General features: G+C 26.8%; 1 protein-coding gene, 1 long non-coding RNA gene and 1 other non-coding gene across 3 annotated transcripts; 2 read left to right on the top strand and 1 right to left on the bottom strand.

Moving 5' to 3' along the window:
• Positions 1 to 500: 500 nt before the first annotated feature.
• On the top strand, positions 501 to 5,042 carry LOC132927879 (uncharacterized). The gene is made up of 3 exons (XR_009661876.1): positions 501 to 701; positions 1,242 to 1,384; positions 4,273 to 5,042. It is a non-coding gene; the product is annotated as an uncharacterized LOC132927879 (long non-coding RNA).
• An 849-nt stretch (positions 5,043 to 5,891) lies between these two features.
• Positions 5,892 to 6,011, top strand: LOC132928123 (U5 spliceosomal RNA). Its single transcript, XR_009661995.1, has one exon. It is a non-coding gene; the product is annotated as a U5 spliceosomal RNA (small nuclear RNA).
• A 442-nt stretch (positions 6,012 to 6,453) lies between these two features.
• Positions 6,454 to 8,131, bottom strand: LOC132924914 (uncharacterized). The gene is made up of 2 exons (XM_060989354.1): positions 7,964 to 8,131; positions 6,454 to 6,918 (listed from the first exon to the last, which is right to left on the bottom strand). The coding sequence occupies exon 2, from the start codon at positions 6,907 to 6,909 to the stop codon at positions 6,454 to 6,456; it is 456 nt and encodes a 151-aa protein (XP_060845337.1). The 5' UTR covers positions 6,910 to 6,918; positions 7,964 to 8,131.
• Between the last annotated feature and the right edge of the window lie 9,593 nt (positions 8,132 to 17,724).

Below are 17,724 nucleotides of genomic sequence, written 5' to 3'. Positions count from 1 at the left end.
TGCAACAGGATCGTTTCATTAATATCGGTATTAATCGACTTGTTGATAAGTGATGACATTGATAACGCATAACGGCGCACGTTCGATTATTATTATTATTATTATTATTAATTAGATGAAAAATATATAATAATGTTGTTACTTGTTATATTATGACGTATATTCACGAACCAATACTACAAACTTGTGATATCCATACGTCTTTGTAAGACGCAGGCCGCTGTTGGGATCGCGGTTTAATTTAAGACAAGTCGTGGATAATAGATATGATTGAGTGTCGTAATAATATCATGAAATTCAAATCAAAAATCAAACCACTCAAAATCATCATTCATCACCATTGAATTTGAATATTTTGTAGCCTTGTAGGAATCAATGTGCATAATATTATTATCGTTTTTATTTAGTCGCGATGATATGAATATAAATTTTAATTTTAGGCCTTATCGTTAGCCAGCGTACGAATTTCATGTCGTGAAACGGATTACGTCGTAGGTATACCGGTCATCGGTATCATTATTCATTATCATATTTTATATTATATCTACTGAGTTTGAAAACTTTTAGTAACATTTTAACACGTTAAAAACTGCCCGTGATGGAATGAAACTCAGTGAAGCAAATACCTATCAAACTTATTTAATGACAAATGCTGTCAAATTAGTCAAGGTTTCAGAATATGCTCAAAAATAATTTCAGCGGTATGTACTTATCGTTGATACCATTAGAAATGTATTAATTAAACTCAAACGAGTGTAAATGGTTATGTGTGTATGTAGGTAGTATAAAACTATTTTACCTGAAAATTCCTTTTATTCATTATTTTTTTTCTGCAACCAAATGTACTTTTGTATTCTAAAAACGATGGTTATATCAGAATTTTGCAATAACCAACTTTTAATGTTACAGGCGTTACAGCCATTTGAAGTATATCTTTTATAATGTTTTACAGACCTACCTACACAACGTGGTTTTCCATCAAGAAATGTTTTCAATTTAAATAGTTAGAACCCTGCTGGATCTATATACACCTTTAAGTCAAGTTAGGTAAAAATGAAAACCTCGAAATAGCTATAACATTAAAACCTAAAACCGTATCATTGTATTCATTATACAAAAATACATTTTTTTGGAGAAAAATAATTTTAAAAATAGAGTTGCCCAGTTAATTAGTTTTGTTTTAATTATATTTAATTTACTTATATAGATATATCTATTCTAAACAGTAATTTTTTCTTTAGATAAACTGTATGTTAAGAGTGTTGGATATGTTGAAGATAATATCTATTAGATTACGGTCAACATGTATGTAGTTATACGAAATGTGGAAAAAATTTTTGACGAAAAGATCCAGTTGAAAGTTTGCTGGCAATGAATTATTTTGGTTTGTATTTTTATTTGCATGTGTATCAGAGAGACAGCTAGTTTTGCTGTTACTTTTGACCATTGAATATATATATGATATATATCATACTACACCCAACATCAGTGGCGTACGCAGGATTTTTTTTAAGGGGGGGGTGTCATATCATCATATCATAATTCATAATTATATGCACAAATTGACCTTTTTTTTTCTGTCCTTGTTTCATAATTTGAACAGATACTTATTTTTAAGGGGGGTGTCATATCTCCCTGACACATCCCCCCTGTGTACGCCACTGCCCAACATATATTGTATGTTTACAAGTTGTAGATCTATCTATAATTTTTTTTAATACTATTTAAATGAATACAATTATATTAATACTCAAAATAAATTATATGATTTTGATTTAAAATTAATTATTTTTTTAGATTTTCAATTATTGTTTTTATATAATATATTAAATATTTTTACTTTGAAAAAAATAACTTGATTACTTATTTTTTAATTTTATAGTATATAAGACATATAATGCAATGGCAATTTAAATATTGTGATCAATTTGAGACAAAAAAATTTGAAATGCAATCTTTTATTTAAGTATGATATTATATATTTTTTTTATGTACAAAAATGTATACCATTATCCGATAATACAGTAGAATCTTCAAATAACTCTGTGATTGAAAATATTTTAGATTACCTTAAATTATCTATAGTTCTAGAAAAGCAAATTTAAAAAATCTTATTAAACGACAATACAGTTTGATGTATTTTACATTATTGCTTATTTGTTTAATAATGTACTTTTATTTTTTAATTTTTCAATAATTTCTATGTCTGTTTTGTTTAAAATAATTTTTTCTACTGCCATGAGTATGAAATCTTCCAAATATGAATCACTTAATGTATTTTTCAATCTTTTTTTAAAACCTTATAGAAAAAAAAAGTATAGAAAAAAATCTTATCCAGGCAGCCTATAAAATAATGAAGAGTATTTAATCATATTTATATTTTAATCTGATAATCTTTAAGGAAAATTGTCTTATTTGTGTTGTTAACAAAATTAGTAAAATTTTGTACGCTTAAGAGGACGTTATACCCGCATGTGTTGTCTCCTGTCTTACTAACCTATAACAAATTTGTGTTCAGCAGAAAACATTTCGTGATGTTAGCTTTAATATTAGAGTAAATTTACCTATCATAAAATTTAAAGGTAAGAATATTATCTAAGAATATTATCTTATTAGGAAATGTCATATGCTTTTATTGAAATTATCATTTTAAAGTGAGTTATAGCTATGTAAAATATTACAACTTTAAAATGTTCATAACTCACTTTTTTAAAATGATAATACCAATAAAAGCATATAACATTTCCTAGATAATACTGTTACCTTTAAATTTGATAATAGGTAAATTTACTCTAATACTAAAGCTAATATCATAAAATTTGTTCTGCTGAATGCAAATTTTCCATATTTTATGTATGTAAGACAGAGACAACACATCGTTCAATACATGCGGGTATAAAGTCCTCTTAAGTGAATTTGATACATGAATTTCTACAAAGATTATACTTTATAAGTAGTCAATAATAACAGGCAGCAACATTTTTGCATGTCAATAGTTTGAGCATTTATTATATTTATTTAAGTTGTTTGCCTTAAAATTAATAAATATATAATATATATTTACTAGCTGTATCTGTGCACTTTGTTGCCCATACAAAATGTATACAATACAATACACGTTTTCTTAATCAATAGATAACTTAATTGTTTATTAACTTAGACAAATGCTATAGAAACCTTCTCCGTGATATACTCTTTTGTTTAAAAAAAAAATCAAGAAAATCTGATAAGTAATTTCATTTCACATTTATATACTTAGATATGCCATTTTTTAAGTTTGTTGAAATTATTAATTTTACTTTCTGTTAATACTACATACAAATTAAACTTAAATATCTTTTGAGAGAATTCTTTTTCTTTAGTATTATATTAATTCCTAATTGTTAAAACAACATTTATAAAGATATCAAGTTATGAGAACCATTTTTAATAGTCCATAAAATATGATCAATATAAATTCACTTAATTATAACATATACCTACCGATGGTATTGTATTTTCTGAAGCATTTGACATGTTAATCACAATTAAATCAACAGTTCAAGATTTTATTTCCAATTCACTAAAATTAGTTTGAAAAAAATCATTATTTAGACATGAAAGCCATACTTCATAACCACTGCTCATCAGAATAGCTGATCACAATTATGTATTAATAAACAAATGTAAGTGTCTATACCAGGGTTGAATTGGTCTGGCGAGCTACTGAGTAAGTCAGTGGGCCCTCAAAATATGGATTGGTTTTGAGTGTTTGGTCGTATATTTTTTTATTTTTGTGATAAATTAGTACAAACATTGGTTGAAGATATAATTATTGATTTGAATTATTTAAAACGTACAGTAACTGTAGCTGTAATCAAACATTAGAAATTCTAAAACTCTATAGGCTAATTTCTTGCCCAGGTTAGTTTACCTACTATATAGGTTAATATACCTATTATTTTAGAATTCTAGATTTTATTTAATATGATATTTTTGAATCAAGTGAATATCAACTATCCATTTTTTTTTTAAAGAAAAAATCCAAATAAAAACTATTGATAATATTATATAGTAGATATATATATATATATATTTATGTATACTATATAGCTTATGCCATATATTCAGCAACTAGTAATTACACACATGTGCCTAGTGCCTCTTAATGCTACAATAGAATTTTGAATATTTAGCATTAGACCATTTAAAACATTTAAAAAAAGCAAACATAACTCTGGAAACTATTTTATACTTTTAAACTTTCGTATATTAATTGTATTTTTTTTTTAGGAAGGAGAATTAATTAAAAGTGATATTTGGAAGATGATAAAGGTAATTTGGGAAAACAAAGTTGTACCTAGAGAGTGGAACATAGCAATATTATCTCTAATACTTATAGAAGAGGATAACACTAAACAATTACAAAGGTATTTCCTTATTGGATACTTGTTACAAGATACTGTTGACACTCCTTTTGGAAAGAATAACATCATATGCTAAAGACATCATAGGAAAGCCACAATTGTGGCTTTATAAAGTGGAAGTCCATTACCGACTACATATTTATCTAAACAAACAAATCTTATATTATGTGGATCGGCATATAATGACAACCTAGGAATATACTAAAAAATACACAATAAAGAACTATATGACCTATATGAAAAAACCTAATATACTTACGTATTATATAAGATGTAATTATCTAGAGTGGCTGGTACATTTGTAGAGAACTGATGGAGATGTATTAAAAAAAGTCCTAATAGGAAAAGTAAATAAAAAATGTCCACTTGGAAGGCCAACTACAAGACAGAAAGACACAGTAGAAAAAAATATAAGACTGGTAGATTAGAGTGCAAAATTAGTTAACCCTGGACAAACAAAAATGAAGTGGCTTACAAGGGGCAGCGCAGGTCCTGATTGGACCATTGAACAGGTAAATAAATAATAAGACATTTTAATAATTATTTACTATATAAGGTGATTGTTTTATCATGAATTACACATTGTTTAAAAATCTATTAACGTTTGTAAGATATTTTTTTTTTCATTATTTTCAATTAAAATAAAACATTTTTTTAATTTTTACTTTTATGAATAACATACATTTTTAATTTCATATTTTGAAGCACAATTTTATTCGAAATATTTCAATGTATAATAATCTTTAAAAGAAATATCATTGGTTGATGTGTCATTGAATTACAAATATTATACTATGCAAAATTAAAAGTTAGTAGATCTATTAATTCTCAAGTCTTATTTACAAACTCAATTTCATAACATAGTAAGTTAATTTAACAATTTTAAAATAAGTAAATGAAAATGTTAAAACCTGTTAAGATTTTTTACAGTAGATAAGTAAAAACCAATTAAATTAATCTAGTTACCAATTCAACAAATTTCTCACATTTTTTCTTGTGTAAAAATTAAATGCATCTTAAAAAATCTAAAGCTTATTCTATACAATATAGATAGAATTGTATATTATTCTTTTTTATACTGATTATTGTAAAAAATTAATATTAGAATTTTTATTTTTATTGTTATTTATGCTGAAAGTGTATTTAATTATGCTGATAATTGTTATATTATTAGATTTATAGACTGCCCAATAAAACTCGTAAGACTATTAACAATTTGTGAAAATAATTTTTCAAAAACTATTTCCTTTTATGCCATTTCCTGTACCACAGAATAAGAAACCATATTTTTCAACACTGAATATTTGTGTAGTGATTGCAAGTAACTTTAGGTCCCTATATATTATATAATATTGTAACATATCGTTTTTGTTAATCTTCAAAAAGAAAAACTGCTTATTAAATTGTTATTATAATATTCTTACAAAAACATTCTAGTAAACTTTATGGTTAAACAACAAAAGATTAGTCATTATATTTTTTTATTTTTAAATGTTCCCTTTCAATACGAAAAAATCTTTCTCCTTTTACTAAAGATTTCCGTGGAGGAGAGCACTCAAAGGAGTCTAGAAATACAATTTTTTGAAAAAAATGTTGATATTTTGTCTAGTATGATTTAAAAGAAGCATATCATTTTTAATATATTATATCAAGTTACTGCTTGAATAAAATTTTGTATCAGACATGAGTCATTTGTTATGTAAGATGCTTAGTTATACATAAAATAGCTAAGCTTTTTAGACAAGATACTTAATTAAATCTTAATTTAGAAAAATAATGACAAAACAACAACAGAAAACTATACTATAGTATAACGATAACAATTTCGTTTAAAAACCGATTTTTTTTACACACCAAATTTAATTAAATTTATGTAAGTATGCATTTCTTTTTTTTATACTTAAATATGTATTGTTAAAATATCAAAATTATTATGATAATATGTATATAATAATATAATTAATAAATATATATATATATATATCATTAAAACAAACATAAAATAATAATATTATAATTTAATTTAACCTATCACATATTTTCCCAATTACACAGCCTCCTCCACTGACGGTACTACCTCCGCCGATGATGGTTCCACTTCCATCTCTTCAGGCTCTGCTATATATTCCTCCGTCACTGGAGATACCATCTCCGCCGATGATGGTTCCACTTCCAACGATGATGGTATTATCTGTCCTGATGTCCGTGGCAAATCGCTACCCATCTGCATTAAATAACGCCCGACCTCGAAACCCCTCATAAATATCGCCCAGGTCATGGAGTTAGCCCGAATATGGTTCAATGGTGCCGTGGCCACCATTAACTCTAGGCTCTTTATCTCCAAATCATTTTTAAGTGTTCGATTCGTATCATCAACCCATTCCGACGAGTTCTGGCATATTCTTCTGGCCATCTGTCTCAACAGATGAGTGGGCAACGTCAATGGTCGACGACGATTTGTGCCACTACGCCTCAATGGTCGTCGATCACCGCTTTCAATCATTTCTAATTTCTATAGACAAAGATATAAGTATAAACACCGGTAAAGTATTAGGTCGGTTTCTTAGTAAACCTCAATTTACTTTGCAAGTTAACTTCATGACAAATTCGAAAATATTTTTAGAAGTTATATCGGATAGATAACATGTTAGTTTACAATTAGCATAAAATAAGTTACGGCATCAAATTCCATCTATCATTATTTTATTAATTTAATAAACATTTTTATTTTATTATTATTATCGATTGATTTAAAATGTAATAGACACATAAACAGTCAATAAACCGGAAAATTATTATATCATACACATGAATTAACTAAAAACGTATTATAGCTCAAAAAAATTTTAAAAATCAAATCATATTTAAAAAATATAAAATATTGTGTTATAATATTTGGAATTTGGAGAAAACGTCAAATTGCAATGGTTATTTATAATACTAAATAGAAAAAAATATAGAAATCCTTATGACTAATCGCATGTATAATTTCTCAATTATATTTTTGTCTATGTTTTTAGATGTATATTTTTAAAATGAACATAGTTAATAATGTAATAATAAGTTAAATAAATTCTAACTGAAAAAAATCATATTAATTCACAATAAAATAAGTCAACGATAATTTTTAGCGAAAATGTCATTTGAATTATTTTATTGCTTCAGTAACAAAATGTCGCTTAATATAGTAAATTAATATACATAATACATACCTAGTAGGTATACAATCACAATAAACATCTACTTTCCATAATTATCATTACCTTTACCCTTTACCTAATACCTATACAGATGAATTTTACATTTTATTTAATATATCATAAGTATTTAGTTTTAAATCGTCAATTATAAAATATGTAAAAAAGAGAGCAAACAACTTGTATATGAAATTTTTATGGTTACCGGGAAAAAAAATCCGAAAATCAAAAATATATTGACGATGTGTTTTGTACAAAATTAATAACTGCCGTGATCCTGTAAACTATTTTTGGTTTACAACTGCAGATATACCTGTACTTATCGCTATTTATTTGTGTAAATAACCATTTGGTACTCACTATTAAGTCCTGTTAAAATCAACGAATCCGTACGCCTCGATACTAGGGAGCTGTGCGAATAAATTCGGAGGTCGGAACTGCAGTTGTGTTGTTACAGAGGTGCCGTCCTCATTTGAACTGGTCGCATCAGGGCGTGACCCGACGTCTTATTTTACAATAGATAGTCGAAAATCCAAATTCCACGTATAGTGTCAATACACATTAGTTTGTACGGATAATGGTATTATAAATACTTACATATATACTTAGCACTCATCGGGTTAAACTGCGGACAGCGCAGACGACAATTAAAACTATAATTGCACCATTTGCACCTAAAAATACCTATATCATCAGCTATTAGTCTGCTATTAGTCTGAATGCAGTATAAATGCTAATATAACGATAATATAATATTGAAGATAACGATTTACCAACATACCTATCTATAATTTTATTATAGACGCCAATATAACCAACACCGACCATTTACGAATATTTATCTTAATTACAAACGACTGCACGAAATATATTGTAGAAACTACAATTTGATGAAAATATTTTTTATAGTCTATCGCATAATTCGGTATAAACGGCAAGTAATAGGTATAAGTATACATACTATTCTTATCTATATACACTTCTTATAATAATTAATAAATAATATTTTTATTTTTCAACTAAAAAATAAGTTGAAATACTGTAACGTCTGTAACACTCGCCAGTCGCCACTCACGTTATTATATAGTAGGCATGGAATCATTAGAATCTATACTATGGATACGGTGTGTGCAAAAATTGGTGCTATAGTTTTCACATAGACTTATTTTTAAGTAATGTGAAGTTATAAAATATAAATTAATACCTATTTACTTCTAAGAGATGTACTACCTGGTACCTACGCCAAACGCCAGGTTGATTGGTATTATAAATATGATATTAAGTTAGGTGATGAAGTATCATTCACATTTTTATAACACTCCACATTGTTGCTATATTTAAATAACAAAGGGTGAATAGAAAACTATTTTACTGTTGAATAAACATCAAATACAAGATCTATTTAGAAGTTACAAAACAGCGCATTCATGTCACATTTCTATGCAATATTAGGACTATTACAGCTATATGTATCTAATTGATATACTTGGGGGAGAGGTCAAAAGAGAACATTTTTAGTAATATCCAAAAATAACAGAAAAAACAACAAAAAAAAAAGTTTAAGAAAAAAACTGTAAAATTTAATACTAGGTTCTTTCTTAAACGTTTTTTGTTATTGTAGCTATTTAAATTAATTAAATATACATAGAGTCGATTTTTATTTATAAACATCTGAAGTTAAAATGTAGAAAAAATCATCAACATAGTATGTAAATAATTATATAGTTGAAAATTAATAACATTTTCCATTTTTATTGCTTAAGATTGAATATTATAAAACAGTTTTCTCATAATATGTATATTATAATGTTGTAACAGAAAAATATTGAAAATATTCAATCTCAGTTTTTTTTTAGGCATTTTAAGTTCAAATTCGGATGAAACTAAATTAATATTTTAACAAATAATAACGATTTATGTTATTGTAATTGAAAGTATTATTCATGGATAATTAAAATTTATAACGTATATAAATATATACACATTTACATTTTAAAATGCAATATTTTCGGCAAAAATTACCTAGGATTATTAATAGACAATAGGCATACTTATTTAAATTACTTTAATATTATTTTAAAATTGGTACCGCGAAAAAATAACGTCGTGAAAAAATAACCCCATATGAGATTTTGTAAGATTTTGCAAATTAATCTGAGTATTATATTAGTATTATGTCATTGAGTATAATACAATTTATAACATGCATACGTACAATTTTTATGTCTCCATAAATACTGTTAAATTTGGATTCGATGATAAATTGTTGTATACCTATACGAAAAACGATTCGGAGCCCGGTGCCACGATCTGTCTGTCATATCGATCAGATATAAAATAATTATTATTTATTAACATTGTAATTTGTATTACACAGTTATAATTAGGTAGAAACACAATCATTTTTATTATTGGGTTATTTATTCGGCAAATCTTTAAAATTATATACAATGTATATTAATAATATTTCTTACGCAATGATTTAATAATGAACATTTTTTAAATTTATATTTTGAAGTCAATTTGTATAAATTATTTATTTTTATATTTCAGTAAATTATGTTTATTAATTCTATTTAAAATATTTTATGGTGTTTACAAAAATCAGATTCTAATATAATTTGGACTCAAAATTAATACACACAATTTTATTTTATAAAACCAAATTGGTGTATCAAAAAGATAAATAGCTGCTATCTGGTACCTATACATTATTCAGATTAATTAATTAATACAAAACTTTTGACAGCATTAATTATCTATAATAAGACAAGAATAAATTAAAACATATTGAAAACAATATAAAAATGATGTTGTGTTCAACTCATACACAATAGAAGTAAATAGTAAAGAGTTTATAAAAATATATTATATTGCATCACAATAATTTAGACGATTTGTTTGATTTTCGAGTAATTTTTCGTAATATATAATATTTTTTCACCCAGCAACACGTATTTAGTCAGGTTTTATTGTAAAAAAGGTACCATGTACAAATGAAAAAAATTAATTAAGATTAATTTGAAAATTTCAAGGTGAAAAAATGCAAAAGAAGATCTGTTGTGTGACAAACGCAATGACAGGTAATTTTTAATTATATTTATACATTTTATTATTTATTATACATATATACATTTTTTTTTTTTTTTACATATATACATTTTATTTTTTATTTTACATATATACATTTTATTTTTTATTATACATATATACATTTTATTATTTATTTTACAAATATACATTTTTATTTTTTTTTATTTTACAGGGTAAGCGCTACTCAGGACCGAAGACCCGATTGTAGGCTATTATATACAAACCAGTCATACACGCTTGTCACACAACAGATCCCCAAGATGATAATGAACGTCTGGTTGTATATATATGTGACATTCCGTCTCAAACGTTACAAGGTAGAAATATAGCCAGCTACTTCTTAGTATAACGATCGTCGAACCTAGAGACGTATGCGGAACCATAGATGGCGTTATAATAACCAGTTCTTGAACTACTGGACTCAGTCCAGTACTCACAGCCCACAGCTACCGCCATATCGTTATTTGAGTAACTACCTGCTCGACGGATTTCGCGTGCCCTTGATTATGGCCGTATAGCATAGGCAAAAGCCTGTGTTTGAGTGTCTAGTTCAGGCCCATACCCGAAATTCTATAAATAGTTGGTGGGAGGAGGTTGAAAAATCTAAAAAGGTATGAAATAGATACACAATAATTAATAAATACAAAATTGCATTATAAACTATAGTAGTAACTAGTAAGTATATTAAAAATGTTTTTTTATTAATACTATAAAATAGTATTGATTATATTATATTATATTATATTATACTGTGCATTTCTACAAATAAAATTATAAAATATTTAATATAATCATTCAAAAATGAAAAACATAATTTTTGTTTTTTCGATTATGGAAGGGGTGGGGAGGTCTTCTCCGCGGAAAATCGAACACGGTTGCACAGTCCAACTGCGGCGGATTGATTACGACGCCCCGGTTGTGCATGTGTTGTGTTTTTTTTTTTTTTTAATGTCAAATAGTGTAAATCAGAAGCTGAGTTCGAGTGTCCAGCTATTCATTATTCATTACACAGTCTCGGAGTATGTTCATAGGTTCATGGGAAAATCAAAAAATAATAAAATATTACACAATATTTCACATAGGTGATATTTATGTACCAGTATATAAAAGCCTGCAGATACCACTCACTCACACCCACTGGTCGCCACTCTCAAAAAACATACAATTTGCATTAATGGTTACTCTAATATTATAGATTTTCGTTAAGAAAGTCATTAGAAAAACACTTAAGCCCATGCAAAACTAAAACAATACAGTTCACGTAAAAATTCAATTTTGAATTATATGTAATAAACGTTTATGATTTACGTATTTTCGTCTTGTTAGGAAAAATAATGTACGTGTTCTAACTGTTTTTCATTTTAAAATCGTTAAAAATCAATTTTTTCACCAAACTGAACTTGTTTTTCACTTTTTAGCCCTATATATAAGTAGGTATGCCTATTGAATTAGAGCTTATCACTTCTCATCGACCATCGTTTTAGTTCTAAAAAAAATTAACATACATTTTACAATTTTATTATATAAAAACTTAAAAATTATTTATTTAACGGCGTATAATACACATAGCTTTTTATCGTTTTCGTTATAAAAGATTAACGTATAGCTCGATCATTTTAATTTTATTACAAATTTACAATATAAAATTCGTGTAAGCTTAAATATTTGCATAACACATAACTCGGATATCCTGATTAGGAATTACGTTTTACATTTTATAACTTTCTCTAATGAATAACCTTAAATTTCTTGAAAAATTAAAAAAATGTAGGGGGCTAAGCTCCCCTAAGTCCCCACAATTTACGCCTATGCCTCGAATTTTTTCTATATAATACATTAATTATTAATTTAATTAAAAAAAGTTCCGTCTGAGAAAGATTGTAAATCGTAATGATATTATACTAAACATAATAAGAATTTTATGCCTATTTAGGAAATCAACTGTAAATTATTTTTAATTTGTATAGAAGAAATATTAATTTCGCCCCCCCCTCATGGTCACAAATCAAATACGCCCTTGCCCTATTTCCTATACTTTTAATAAATTACTATATGACCAAACTAAAAGTATTATGTATATTACAATAACTACATAATTAATTTAATCATTAACCAATAATCACATCTAAAGATTTTAAATACTGTTATTTTTAAAAATCAACATTTCTGTGCAGTCGGTATACTTTATAGTCATTAGTCACTTTTGAAATTATATCAATGATATTTCTTATTTTTATGTACACAAACAAATTAGTACAAAAACACATTAAATCAAATGGCCGTGTCATTATTATACTATTATTTCGGTTTTTATTTAAAATCGTTATTTAATTTTCTTCGACCATATTCCATCAACGTATAATAATGAGTCATTAATATTATTATATGCGTGCTATACAAAATAATATAATATTATGTTTGAACGTTGGACTACTAATTATTATAAGGCTTACCAATACAAATACAAATAAAACCGATAAAATAATATATTAAATATTTGTCTTTACATATTTAACCAATAAACTTACATTCTCTTATTTTTATTTTAACCGTACGTGGGATTGATAACAATTTACGAGCGACATTTTATAGATTATATTATACATTTATACTATAACTATTGTATACATTTATTTAGCATAATATGATATATATATATTATCATATTAAATAATTAGGAGGTATTTCTATCGTATATAAAACTGTGTAGCCGTTCAGATGTCCAAATATTATAATTTTAATATTATATTTCGCTTATTTATTTTTTGTAACGTGCCAGCGTACATCGAATGAAATACGAAATTTGAAAAAATTATCAACTGACTCGCTAAAACCAAATTGAAACTAAAACAACTTTCCTTTTAAAACATTATAATATCTACACATACATAGGTTTATTAGGTTTTGTATTTTGATGTAATGGCCGTTCAAAACTTCAAAGTACAAAATATGTTGTTCAAGTTCAACTGTAATAGCAAATAAGAACGCCATAATTATGACCCGTTATATTAATGAATTAGTTATATTTATTTTATATAATATAATCTCAATTATTAATTACTCAGATTACTTTATGTTTGTCGTCGGATTGAGATAATTATTATATTAGCTATACGCATAAGATACCACTTCTATGCTATTACAAGGAAAATACCATTATGTTATTCATATAACAATAATCTAAAATTCTAAAAGGCAATATTTGTGTATCAAAGCAACCCACAGCCAACTCAGCCAAGTCTAGCATTACAATCATGGTTCTGAAATTTGGTACATAGGCATAAGTAGTCCTATAACCGAGAATGTGCACCTCGAAGCTAATTTTTTGAATTTTGCATTTCAAAGAATAATTTCAGTACTACAATCATAGGAATTGTATTAGACTCTCAAAAAACCATATTTTTTTAGTTTGTTTAAGGTGGTCAATGGTCATAGGTTACAATATGTAATAAAATAGTTTTACTACAAATAAATAATTAATGAAATGTAAAGATAAAAATGTATAGGTACAAACTAAGTTTGTATTACCCGAAATTTTCACCATGGAAGTGTTATGATCTAGGGCCTAGACTAGGTCCTAGGTCTGTTTTGAAACTTACCGTACTGGTCGCGGTCCCTAACAGTATTAATAATTTACACACGTTAATAAATACATTTTTTTTTAAATTTGTATTTATATTTTATTTTATTTTAGTTTTTTAATATTGACGGGCGGAGCCCATTTATAGTACCTATAGTTATATTGAATAATGGTATTTACAATTAGCAATTATATATACAATAATATACATAATATATATAAATACGGGATAAGAATAAAAGCAAATCGTAATATGATGAAACAACATATTCAAATGGAGTAAGCGAAGGAGGTGTCTTGATTGGCCTGTCTCATACATCGAGTGAGGTTCATTATTCAGGTAATCATTGGAGAAAATGGTACATTGAATGGAGCAACGTAAAATTTATTTTGGTGGAAACATTTACCTATTGGTAGAAATGAGCAAGGTACACGTTTGGTGGAAAAAAGGTGTACTTCTAGTGGTTGCATACGAATTAGGTATACAACCTTTTATAATGAATTATGTACCGAACCTAACCTGGGTTGTTATAAGGTACATACTAACCGAGTCCCGTCAAACTTAAAAATACATCTTCCTTCCCATTTTTACTATTTAAAATTTTTTTTTTTAAATATTTTATTATGTAATAAATAATAATGTACTTATGGTAACGGCTACAATATAATATAAATTATATAAATATTACTTGTGTATAATAAAATTAATATACATGTGATGAGATAACTACATTTTTTTTATATTGGTAAAAATGTGTGTGATAAATCAATTGGTCAATCATTCTAGAAATATAGGTCGATCATTATAAAAATTAATTTTAACATTATCGGTCGATCGCGTAATAATTATATTTATTTTTTTTTTTTGAAACTTCGATAAAAATTCTTTAAAATTTAATACAAGATTTATTATAAGTTGTTCTTGTTGTAGTAAAAAAAATCAAAAATCGTGACAACGATTTTTGTTTATAAGCATTAAAAGTTCAAATATTTAGGTACAAAATATGTCAAAATCGCGAAAAATTGCAATGATTTTTTAATTGAAAATTCATAAAATTTTTGTGATTTATATCTCAGGTTAAAAAACCCAACACAAGGTTCTCCATAACTTTTTCTTCAATTAACAGTAAAAAAAAAAACTCTAGCGTCAATGTAGAAAAAAATTTATGAGTGTATGAAATTTATTTTTTTTAAATAACGATATATTACAATTTAAATATAGGTAATAATATAATATATCCTACTAATCATTATTGACTGACAAATCATCTACATTCAGAATCGTTTTTTGTATACAATGATACCTGTTATTGCATTCAAATTTAACACATCCATTATAGTGACCAGTGATCTACTGGCTACTCTCCATCTCTTTTATACAGCAGAGCGATATCCGAACAATACCCGAGCGATACCCACTTGCCCGCCTTTTTTTATTACTCTCGGTTTTTCTACATGTTTAATTTTTATAAATATACAAAGTGAAATACAATTATATAATTATTTTACAATTTCGGGTACTAAAAATGACTCTAAACGACTGAATCTCGCCGTAATGTTTTTGGATTATTTAATATCAGATATTAAGGGGATCGGTAGACGGTGACGGACAGTTATTTTAATCAAAACATACCCATCTTTTGACCATCCTACCGATCGACCTAATAATACGAAAATATTTCTGAAAACTAAACGTTAATTATTCAGAATTTAAATCAGAATTTTTAAAATGTGGACTGACCGATCTCCAGTAGACATAATAACGAATGCAAATCAGTTTTCAGAAATATTTTCGCATAATTGGGTCGATTGGTAGGATGATTAAAAAGTACATAATTTTAGTTAAATAAAACACACGTTCTGAATCGTTCACGCGCGAGACGGTGCGGCGGTGACTTGTACGGGCGCGAGCCGCGTGTGGAAGCGTTCCTTCCGTCCTCTGCGACGGATTACTTAGAAATATTAATATATTATTAATTCTAGGTACGATACAATTATAAATATCTTATATATATTAGTATATTGATAATTTGGTACAAAATTAAAATAAAGAAATATAAAATAAAATATTGTTCTGAATTTGTTCATTTGGGCTTCGCCTCACATCAGTCACACCAGTCACCAACACGTCACTACATAAGTTGTTTCCCTAATGTAAAATAGTAAGACACATTTCTTTACTTAGATTGTGTTTATATAAAGTGATTTTTTTTTTATATAATAATAATAACTGGTAAAATGGGAAATAAAAAATCAAGATTACTCAAATTGAAAAAAAAAATAGAGGGAATGTTTCATCAATTGTAAATTGGCAAACACATCGCATAAAAAATACAGTAAGTGAATAAACTAACCGGAACAATAATATAATTAATAAATATATTTTTTTAATAAAATGAATACCTACAGTGTTATTATAATATTTAATCCGATATACCTTAGAAAACTCGTATTTGTATAATAAATAATCAAATTATTAAAGATTAAAACAGTGAAGTTAAATAATAACAAAATGTTGATGAACAAAGAATTGTGTAGAATAGACGGCGAACAATCATAATATAAAAAGTGGAAGGCAGAACATTACGTGCTTATTGTTATTTTATACGTATATAGGTAATGATTATTATTGTGTATTGCTATAACACATCGATGTAGTTATTTGTCAATCAGCAGATTATAAGTAAAGCGGGTAGTATATTGTGTAGACGTGTAGTGCGAGACACGTAAACATACTAATAATCATCTACTACGCACACACTTTAAATAATGCCAATACCTATCTCCTTAAATATATACCACCACCGATCCCCTTAAGAATAGATTCGTAGGTCACGGTCATGAAATGATTGTGTACATATTTACAAATTTACAATATTTATCTAATTGGCTCAATTGAAGAGGTTAGATGCGAGGTCACACCTGGATAAATATCACAGTATAGATTCTATAGAATAGAGAATATTTTGTTACATGCTATAACTAATATAAAAATATAAAATTATATAAATTTAAAGTTAATGATTAGAAATCAAACGAAATTTAAAAAAAATACACATAACAAAGTTAATAATATATCAACTCGAATTTCTTTATTTCTTATAAAATACATGTAATGTATTGTAATTGTATTGGATAATATTACAATATTACAACATGTCAACATGGGCTTTGATCACTGTGGCGCTCTTGGTGGAATGTATTTATACTAAAAGACTGTCGTCGAATTAATCTTATCATGTTCGAGCGAGGCGAATGTTATATACCTTATTATGTTTATTTTATATTTATATCGTCTTTTACCAGTTATTTTCTCTCTACAGCGTCCTTCAAGTGTTCGTCGGGTTTGCAAGTATTGTTTTGGAATAATCCGATCATATGTAACCAGGGACTCATGCTGTGATCGCGATGCCCGGCGAACGAGTAATGAGCACTGACGCTCTCGCCG

The sequence above is a fragment of the Rhopalosiphum padi genome, chromosome 3 (genome assembly GCF_020882245.1).
Source record: "Rhopalosiphum padi isolate XX-2018 chromosome 3, ASM2088224v1, whole genome shotgun sequence".
In the NCBI taxonomy this organism is placed as follows: Eukaryota; Metazoa; Arthropoda; class Insecta; order Hemiptera; family Aphididae; genus Rhopalosiphum; species Rhopalosiphum padi.
Note: the sequence above shows the minus strand (reverse complement) of the source record. Positions and strands in the feature narration are given on the sequence as shown.